At 44.9% G+C, this 10,521-nt stretch overlaps 1 protein-coding gene across 1 annotated transcript in view; it reads left to right on the forward strand.

Annotated features, from left to right (window-relative positions):
- Positions 1-6,324: 6,324 nt before the first annotated feature.
- The window catches only part of LOC142588661 (uncharacterized), a 91,380-nt gene continuing 87,183 nt past the window's right edge, over positions 6,325-10,521 (forward strand). Inside the window, exons 1-6 of the mRNA XM_075700485.1 lie at positions 6,325-6,556; positions 7,394-7,558; positions 7,639-7,825; positions 8,356-8,598; positions 8,862-9,033; positions 9,326-9,474. Coding sequence (XP_075556600.1) covers positions 6,404-6,556; positions 7,394-7,558; positions 7,639-7,825; positions 8,356-8,598; positions 8,862-9,033; positions 9,326-9,474 — 1,069 coding nt within the window. The 5' untranslated portion in view covers positions 6,325-6,403. The remainder of the gene's footprint in view (positions 6,557-7,393; positions 7,559-7,638; positions 7,826-8,355; positions 8,599-8,861; positions 9,034-9,325; positions 9,475-10,521) is intronic.

A 10,521-nucleotide genomic window follows, 5' to 3' on the forward strand; every position in this document is an offset into this window, starting at 1 on the left:
CACGCTACCGTTGCTGTCCCAGTTTTTGCATGTCCTGGTTAGATTACCTTAATTCTACACAAGAAAAGCAGGAAAATACCTATAAAGAAAGGGGTCCGACAGGGAGACACAATCTCTCCAAACCTATTCACTGCGTCCTCGGAAGAACTATTCGAGCTATTAATCTGGCAACGCTTAGGAGTATGGATCGACGGCAAATATCTCAGCAACCATCGGATTGCGGATGACATTGTTCTATTCAGGAACAATGCAGTCGAGTTACAACAAATGATTGAGGACCTTAACAGAGAGAGCGCAAGAGTGGGGTTGAAGATTCATACGCAGAAGACAAAGATAATGGTGAATATCTGGGCAAGGGAACAAGAGTTTAAGCTCGCCACTCAGCCTCTAGATTCAGTGAAGGAGTACGGTTACCTGGGTCAATTATACACAATGAACCCTGATCATGAGAACAAAACTCACCGAAGAAGAAAAATAGCTTGTATCACATACGGCAGATATTACCAGCTCGTGACTGGAAGCTTACTTTATCAATAAAAATGTAGGTGTACACCCAGTGCCTTTTACCAGTGCTGCCACATGGGGCAGAGACTTGGAGACTGACAAAGAAGTTTGAGAACTAGTAAAGGACGGCGTAAAGAGCGATGGAATGAAGATTGCTAGGCATGACGTTAAGATACAGAAAGAGAGCGGTTTGGATCAGAAAGCAGACTGGTTTGACGATATTCTATTGACATCAAGAGAAAAAAAAATGGAGCTGGTCAGGTCATGTAATGCGCCGGTTAGATAACCGTTGGACCATTGGGGTTATAGAATGGATACTAAGAGAAGGGAAACGTAGTTTAGCACGGAGGATGACTATGTGGAATGATTAAATTGGGAATGTCGCGGACGCTAGTTGGAAACGGTTGGCGCAGGACAGGGCTAATTAGAGACCGCAGGGGAGGCCATCGTCCTGCAGTGCACATAAAACGGGCTCATGATTATATATATATATATATACACATATGTCCAAGCGGCCATCAGAGTTGATACTAAAAGCCATAATCTTGAATCCGACGCGACCGGTTGTTCTGAAGTAATCGGTGAAAAAAAGCACGAGACGGTGGGCCATGCGTCGAATGTCCTCAACTTGTCGAGTGACCCATTGTCCAGTGCACAACTAACTCTCCTTTCGAAAGGTCTAACTTTTTGTCCGGCGTCCCGAAGGATGAACGAGTTTCAATTGTTTCAAGATTTGGATGATTTCGCGAGAAATTTGCGACTAAGGGAGTACTTTAATGATCGAAAACTACAGAGGGGTGTCGTGATCAGCTACCTGAACTTTCCGAAAAATCATGGACACCTGGCGAGGCACGCGATAAATACTTGGACATGTATATTTGTGCGGTTCAAAAGGACATTATAAGAGAGTACGAGAGGCATCGTCCCGTCCGCAGTAACCTCTCAAATGAGGAAGAGGGGGCGCTGCGAACCCTACGTGATGACCAAACAACTGTTGTTACGCCAGCGGACAAGGGTGGTGCAGTGGTGGTATACTTGACCGGAGTGTTTACATAGCCGAAGGTTTCTGTCAAGTGGGCAACTCTAATTTTATACAGAACTCCCAAGCAATCCAACCGAGAAATTTGAAAGAAAAATAAAGGACGCCCTAACCACTCTGCGCAAGGCAGGGCAGATAACCGATTAGACGTTCAAAGCATTGACAGCAAGAAACTCTGGCCCCGGCCGTTTCTACCTACTACCCAAAATTCAGTATATAAACAATCCCGGTCGGCCTATCGCTTCCAGCAATGGAACAGTTACTGAGAAAATATCCAGCTTTATTCATAGTCTCATTAAAGGGGTTGAGACACCAAATTTCGAGGCTCTAAAAAGCCTGTTGTAGGCTGCTTCTGTATGCGAGGACACCAAACAACGAGGTATTGGACGCTGCAAACATTTCAAAATAATTTTAATTCAGCTCCAAAAAGTCTATAAAAGCTCCTTCTCGTGATCGAGACCCATCGCTAGCGCGGCTGCTATGACGTCACAGTGGAGGAACGAAAATATTGACGTCATAGCATACCAGCACAAAACCGTGACGTATGACGAGTAGCGATGAAATGCCGCTAGCCCTGGTCCCTGGCTAACCGAGACACAGCGCTGCATGTGCGAGTCGCATACTTCGGCAGCTCGGCGTGGTCTTTTGTTCCACTTGGCGTTTCCCAACGTGTAATCGTAGCTTCACATCGTCACGCAAACCGGCGACGTTCATCGTGCGAGCGCTTTCTGTTGGAGCCGTTCGAGGCATCCGGACGGTAGCTGTGGAGCACAACTACCGCCATGCCTTTGAAGTACTGCGTTGTTGATTTCTGCCCTAGCAGAGTCGGAGACGGCGCGACCTTTCACAAGTTCCCTCGGGACGGTGCGCAAAGGGACGCGTGGACAGACTTTGTTCGTGCTACAGGGCGACACTATTGGACGCCGAGAAAGACTAGTGTGGTTTGCTCACTGCACTTTTCGGCGGACTCGTACCGCAGTCAGTATGCAGCCAACTTCGGGATCCCGGCGAAGCGCTGCCTGAAACCCGATGCCGTGCCGACGGTGTATCCCGCTTCCGCTTGCAGTCTCCTTCAACATGGGACTGCAGCAACTGCACCGAAGCGTCAGGTGTGTATTACATCCGATTGTGATGGATATGGCGCGTTTGTTGTCGGTGGCTGTGACGCTGGCGTATGTGATATTTTGTGCAGTGCATCGCTGGAGTTGGCAGTGACCATGATAATTCATGGGACATGACGGCCATGGACGAAGTATCTGCGAGTAAGTTTTGATCGCACCCTTATTTGCAAAGTGCCGAGAATACGAAATTTCAACTAGTATAGGCAATTTTTGACATAGATGTGCCGGGTCTCAAATCTTTGTTTCAAATTCTTGATCTAAGGCGTCGCTACGGTGGAGCAATTACCGGCAGAATAATCGCGAGGCTAGTCTTACCAGTAGCTTCTTACATAAACCTCAACTCAGCTCAACTTGGCGCATAAGGTTACTGATAAACCCACACTAAAGGAAGCACTTGCAAAAGATCTTGCATTGCCGTGTCATTACATAGGCTAGAAATTTCAAAGCATGATCTATCTCGTGGTAGTGGTATTTGAGGGGAGAATATGCCTACAAACGTATGTTTGTACTCGTAAAACTGGGTGACAAGTCTAGATTGTAATGGAATAATGGAACCACTGGCATGATTGTGGCAAGCATATTGCTTATGATCTGTGCTCCGTGTGCACAAATGATCCATTAACCATGCCTCCAAGACTCCTGTGATTGTTTTCTTTTGATCCAGCACTTGGGCAGCGCTACACCACGCCATCACCCCCATGCGCAGCCACAGAAGGAATCTCGTGCAGTACACGTGACTCCCAAACGCAGTGCACTGTACAAGTGTCAGTAAAAGCAACGCAGGCCACTTTGCGTCCCGAAAATGAGGAGCATCGGCTCACAAACAGATGGTGCAAACCGAACTGCGGGTGCGTATGGAGAGAGCTAGCATGACTGATCTTTGTTCAGTTATGTGAGAGACTTGTCACATGTGCCACTAGTGACGAGTTTGAATATGAAAAACAGGTGTTTTCTAATGAAGTTTTGCATTATAGAGTGTAATCTTGCATGAGTGACAGCCCATGATTATCTGCCAGCATAGGGTATTTTTAAATTTGCATGTCCCCTGATGGCCCGCCTCATTGCTCAAGATGTCAGTGTAACCGAAGACCCAAGCAACAATGACTTATGTCAGTGAATTAGGGCAGTGGGGAGGTATGCTCTGAGGAATTTTAGTGGGTACGATAAGTGCCTTATTCCAGCTGGCCATCAGGCACAGGGTCTAGCATCTGTGAATGAGCACATAATCCATCTTGGCTGATAAGAACTGAAGATTTGAATCCAAATCTCCTATTGAAGCATGCTTTTAGTTCACAAAGCAAGAAAACATGCTCTAGATCGCTGATTCGAGTATGACATATGATATTAATAGCTTGTTTCCCAAGGACCTGAAATCGGTCTTTAGATAGGGGTCATTTTATAGTGCAGATAAGTGTACATGGCATAGAAGGTGGAAATAGCATATGCACGTTCTCCTGTCTCCATTGTGCATCGCATGTGCACTTTGCATTATGTATTCAAGTGAAGTATATGTAATATGGACAGTTTCTTTTGGTCTTGAAACATGATAGAGCTGATTGTTCGGCCTCCCACGTTAGGTTTTTGTGTTGGAATCTCGCCTCTGAGAGTAATGTTTGTAGTGCAATGCTTTCAAGCAACGCACTGAGTGCAGGTGGGTTTTTCTATTGTGGACCCTGAAACAAAAAATTAATGCTTCTCTTCTAGGCAAGTGTTTAAGGCGCAGCGCCACAGCACACTTGTTGCGTTACGTATACTTATAACACAATCGCATTAGAGAGAACATTTTGAGCAAACCCCAGTATCCAATAACGCTCTCTGATTGATCCAGTTAGTGACGACATTGTAGCAGCATTGCTTTAAAAAAATGGGTCGTCATGCAGCACCAAACCACGACCCTTGGGGTCATGAGGAGGAGCTTGGGTTAAATGCAACATAAAGGAGGCCTTGTGTATGTGCCTCGCACCACATAGTAGGCTACAGAGCGGGCAATAACATGTAGTTAAAGTGGCTAATTAACCTTAATAGTTAATGTTGCCAATTAACAAGGAACATAATAGCAAATGACAGCTGCCTAACGTGTTGTAGCAGTGCCAGCACGCGGCAGTTGCTGGAAATACGAGTGAGGTACAGAACTGGTGTGCTCTGCCCTGCATGATTGGTCATGGCAGCCGAAGGCATTTATAGTGTACCAGCTGCGTGAGGTGGAGGTAAGAGTGCGTGGCATTGTTCCGCAGCTAGAAAAAGAGGTTTCAATACGTATAGCTGTGAGTAGCATAATGGTGCATGGCGAGTTGCATGTAAGGGGCCTCTTGTGGCTACTTGGTGAGGGTTTACTTAGGGGCACGCAAAGTTCTTGCTGAGCTGCTACGTTTTTCACTCTTTACAATGTAGCCTCAACATGTGCACATTTACAATAGCTTTTCATCTTTCTTTGCAGAATGTCAGACTGAGTGTGATTTTGCAGACATTGTGCTGCCAGAGGTCCCAAGGTGCTCTACGCCACAGTCGCAAGCATTTTCACTCAGTTTTCAGGACGATCGAAATGATTACACATATGAGCCATCTTTGGAGGATGTGGACGTGTAAGTTTGTCTGATCGATTGATTAAACTTTTATTGTCAAGGATGGTAATTGGCACATTTGTGGAAGAGCCCTCAGTCCAGGGCTGTGGAGGCCTCTATCGACCTGCTGGCAATTGCTCATACACACTCATACAGCACTCCTTGCCTGGACGACCAGGCAAGGAGTGCTGCCTGGTCGTTCAGGCATGCACTGGTCAGCTTCACCTCCCACAGCTCCAGGGCCACATTACACTGCTTTATCTGCTGGGGATTTTGGCAACATGTTCATGTGATACGTGTTAGTGTTCGGTGTAAGCGATGTGGGTAGTGTAGGTTGGGGTAGTGTGTCTGATGGCTCAAATCTTTGCTTACAGATATGTTGGTCAATGCAGGTACTTTAACCATACAAGTTTTGTCAAGATATTCATGCTAAATAGTTGCTTTTGTCAGTAATACTCAGAAAAGCCCTGCCTTCTGCAGGAAAAATGTGAAGGATGCAGCTCAGAATCAGAGCAGTTGTGCTAAAGGGAATATAAATTTGTTTTACAGTTCTGCCATTCAACCAGGATTTCCTCGCAAATTCATTGTGTATGAGCAAAACCTCCTGGCGCTTACGAAGTTTTGCAGGATATGCCACCTTCCTGCAAAGTCATCAGTACAGGTATGGGAATCATTGCTTTTATGCAAAGCTGTTGCAACACACTTAAATTTCGTGCTCTCATTTTGCCAGCCCCATTCTTCTTTTCTTGCATTCCCAATATGCATGTATCAAAAGACAATGCAAAGATATTTCTTGCATGTTGTAAGTTCCAGTAGGAAAGAAACGTTTTTACTCTCGTGTTCAAGCACCTATGAAAACAGCAGGCTATACTTAAGCCACACGGATAATTCACTGATCATTGAAGGCAGTGTTTGCTGGAATACCCGAGCTTAAGTGATCACTAATCATTCTGTTCTAGCTTTATTATAAAACAAGTGTTCTGTCCTAATTTTCTTCATTCAATTCTATGTAGTAATCGCATAATAGGAGCTTTAATCTTGCATTCTGGTATGTATAGAGGACTATGTGGGTGTTCTTGTGTGCGCAGGTTTCTGGCTCTCTTGCCGTTGTCACATCAACCTGCCAGGATGGCCACACTTTGTATTGGCACAGTCAGCCAAAGAAGAAGCGGTTTGCCATGGGCAATGTCATTCTTGCTGCCTCTATCTTGTTTACTGGGTCAAGTCCCACACAAGTGCTGCGGGTGCTCCAGAGTGCCGGTATTGCGTGCTTCACCAAGCGAACGTATGATCGCCTACAGAGGGATCTGTTGATCCTAGCTGTGCACAAGGTGAGCATGATTAGCAGTGTGCTTGTGCCCACTAGAAAAAAAGCTTTAGTATCAACAAGGCCATGAAGTTAATCCGGAAAAAAAAATTTTTGTTTGAAGCCTGTTTTATATGCAAAAGCATTGCTAGCCCCATTGATCGAAAAAGCCATTGTTGTCGGCATTGAGGCTGGGTTCAAAATCAACAACCTGAACAACCTGGGTCACATAAGACCCACGGGTGGCTGTTTTGGAACAGCCACCTGCCAGAACAGTGGTGCATCATTTAACCGCCGCACTGCTTTGCCAGAAATGGTATGATGACTTCTGGTGCCCTATAAAACCTGCCCAGCACATTGTGAGGGAACTGCCCAACATGGGGGGGTGCCAGTGGAAAGGCTGTGTTCTTGAGGCTGGATTCAAAATAGACAATGTGGCAACTGCGTTGCACAAGACCCATGGGTGGCTGTGTTACAAACAGCCACCCATAGGTCCACTTGCCAGGACAGTCGCACGACTTGTGTAAATGAATCACTGACAAGAAAGATGATCTTCTGAGGCGACACCACGAGAGAAAACGGCAAACATTGCTGGAGAACGTTGTTCATCATTGTGCCGCTTTATGTCTTGATTACTGCCGGCTCAAAAGCGGACACATTCGAAAACAAAACTTCGCTGTGGTGGAGTAATGCTTTCGCATACTGTATGACATGCATTTTTTATGTGATACTACTTTGCCCATTAATAAAGCTGTGTTGTTGCATTGTCTCATTGCATTACACTTCTTGCTTTCTCTCTTCTTTTTTTCCTTACTTATGACCCTATAACACTGTTTATATATGTGTTTACTTTTCATCCTAGCTTTGGGAACGCGAAAAACGGTCTCTTTTGAGCTGCTTAAGCAGTACTGGTGCCCAGCTGGCAGGTGACAGCCGTGCCGATTCTCCAGGCTACTGTGCGAAGTATGGGACATACTCGCTGCTGGACACCTCTCTCAACCGTGTAATAGATGTGCAGCTTGTGCAGGTAAGAGACCGTTCTGGTTTTGGTATGTGCAGCATACTTGCTTTTGTCAGCTTTAACTTTTCTTTCACTTCCCATTGCAGTCAAATGAAGTCACCAACAGTGGTGCCATGGAACTGGAAGGGTTGAAGAGGGCGCTGAAGGCCCTTGATGATGGAAAAATCCATGTGAATGAATTGGTCTCAGACAGGCACACCCAGGTGCGCAGCCATATGCAAAGAGAGCGGCCTGATGTCACCCACCTCATCGATGCTTGGCATGTTGCAAAAGGTGAGCGCTTCACCGCTTTCAGTGTATCATTGGTCTGCTGTCTGCCGGGAAACTTCGCATCTTGAATGACCACTAGCACTGCTGTCGTGAAACACGGAAGGCCAAGCAGGAGATTAGAGGTTGTCACATTAGCAGAAGGAAGCTTTTGCTGGCATAAGTGCTGTCATCATTGTGTTCCATCCAAAAGAATAACCTTTCTTGTAAGCTGCTAATGTAGCAGCCATATTGTGACAAAGCAGTATTTCGACCATTTCTGACCATTGCAAACATAGTTGTGCTGTTCACCATGCACAGTGGTCTTGTCGTATATAACTGTTGTGTGTTCACATTAGTGTTCTTTCGTGCGGACTGCTATTTACTCATGAACACTGCCCAATTTTTTTAGAAAATTAGGCACAAGAGTGTCCTCATCATCATGGAAGACTAACTGCAGTTCATAGCTCTTGGTGATGCAGATGTGGTAATTACTTTTTAAGCAAGGCAGCTAACAGTACTTGCCTGGTCTGCCTTCTTTTTTTGTGTGTGTGCAGGGCTAAAAAAGAAGCTGCAGGCTGTGTCACGTTCACGAGGCTGCGGTCTCATTGAAGAGTGGATCACGTCCATCATCAACCACTTCTACTATTCGGTGAAGATTGGTGCGGGCAGAGGCGAGCTGGCAGTGGCTGTTTGGAAATCTTTCCTAAACCACGTGCAAAATAAGCACTGCAACCACAGTGACGACTATCCGCATTGTGAACATGGGGACCTGTTGCCCAGAAAGTGGATTTTTGCAGGTATTTACGTCATACGAGGTGACTTTTCCATTCATACTGCAGGGATAACCTTTGCTTTTCGTAGGCTGCAGATCTAAACAATGGCCCTTGGTGGTCACCAATGACACTTTTGACGTTATGAGATTATGATAAAGTGTTTGGCTGATGCATTTCAAATTAGGATTGTATACCTGCTCATCGATGCACTCATGATTTATTCTGATAGCCTTTTGAAATGTTTCTGCCTGTATGTAACGCTGTATCCTTTTGATTTGTGTGATCAGGCACTGACAGCTTTGTAAAGCTGCAGAAGATTGTCGAAAACCGTCGCCTGATCATCGACATCAAGCAAGTGTCACCATCATGCCAGACATCGAATGTGGAGTCATTCCATTCACTAATTAACAGGTTCGCGCCAAAAAGCTTCACGTTTTCCTTCTATGGAATGCTGGCAAGGTAAGAAAGCACCAATTCTTTACATACACTGATGTAGCTGTGTGCTAGTTTTTGTAAAAGATGAGAGTAATGTGCTCAAAATACACATGTTGCAGTGTTAGAAAACTATTTATTGTTCCTGCATGAAAATATTAGTATGTGATTGTTTTCTAAAATGGGAGCCGAACATGTACATGACATGTCTCACTGCAAAACTGTAGGCAGGCTGGCTCGTTGAGTTTTGTGCAAAGTTATGGCTACACCACATGACCGCAGTCTGACCACTTTTGACATTCTGCATATCCCTGCACAGGTCACAACTGGCTGCACTTCATTATAATGAGAATGCAGACAGGTCGCAAGGCAGAACCTCCGTGGGCGAGCGTCAGTGGACGGTAAAACATCCCAATGCAAGGAAAGGCAAGGCAGTAGCATGCCCAGTCAAAGAGCCTCCAACTTACGGTGCGTACACAACTGCAGAGGGAAGGCAACACTTGAATGCCTATAATTCAGGCACTATGCTTTTCCCATTGCTGGTTTCAGATACACGATCCAAAATACTGGGCTACAAGAACGATATTGCATGTAAAAACAGCAAAGAAGTGGTTGTGGCACTCTTTCGCCATACCTGGCCCTTGCGCCACTAAGCAACACACATTCATTCTGCTTCCAGTTAACAGCACTGTGGTGCAAAAGGAGGATCTAAATGATTGCACCATTCGACATTAGCAGTGGAAGCTTTATTTTAAATCGTGCCTCTGATATATGCAATGAAATTTTATTTCAGTATGAACAGTATCCCGTTAAGACGAACTTGAAGGGACCAGAAAATTTGTTCATCCTATCAGAAGTTCAAGTACCCCTAAAAATATTTGAGCATGCTAGGTCTATTCGTACCATATTTACTCTCATAATGATCATACTTTTTTGTCACAGCAGCATGCTTATCGCAAAAATTATTCTTGTGAGATTCAATTATTAATCTTTACTAATGATTTGTCTTCCGCTTTAGATCGAGCTTCAGTTATTGACTGCGTCTTCCTTGACTTCGCGAGAGCTTTCAATAGCGTCTCACATCAACTACTATTACTGAAACTTAGCACACTCCATTTTGATTGTAACTTGCTTAAGTGGATTGAATGTTTCTTGCAGAATAGAACACGGTATGTTTCTGTTAATGATCATGACTCTAAATCATGCAATGTAACATCCAGTGTTCCTCAGGGGTCAGTCCTAGGGCCTCTTCTTTTTTAAATTTATATTAATGACCTGCCTGATTCTGTTCTAACATAAGGCTCTTCGCAGACGACTGCGTTCTGTACCGCATAATTTCTAATGAGTCGGACTTCTCCGTTCTTCGATCTGACCTAAATAAAATTTCTTCTTGGTGTGATGCATGGCTTATGAAAGTAAACATTAACAAATGTAAAGCAATGAGGGTGTCTCGAAAGATTAACCAGTCCATTTCTCAGGGCTATAATCTTAACGGTTGCCCTCTTCAGTTCGTCG

Source organism: Dermacentor variabilis, chromosome 7 (assembly GCF_050947875.1).
Source record: "Dermacentor variabilis isolate Ectoservices chromosome 7, ASM5094787v1, whole genome shotgun sequence".
Taxonomy (NCBI): Eukaryota; Metazoa; Arthropoda; class Arachnida; order Ixodida; family Ixodidae; genus Dermacentor; species Dermacentor variabilis.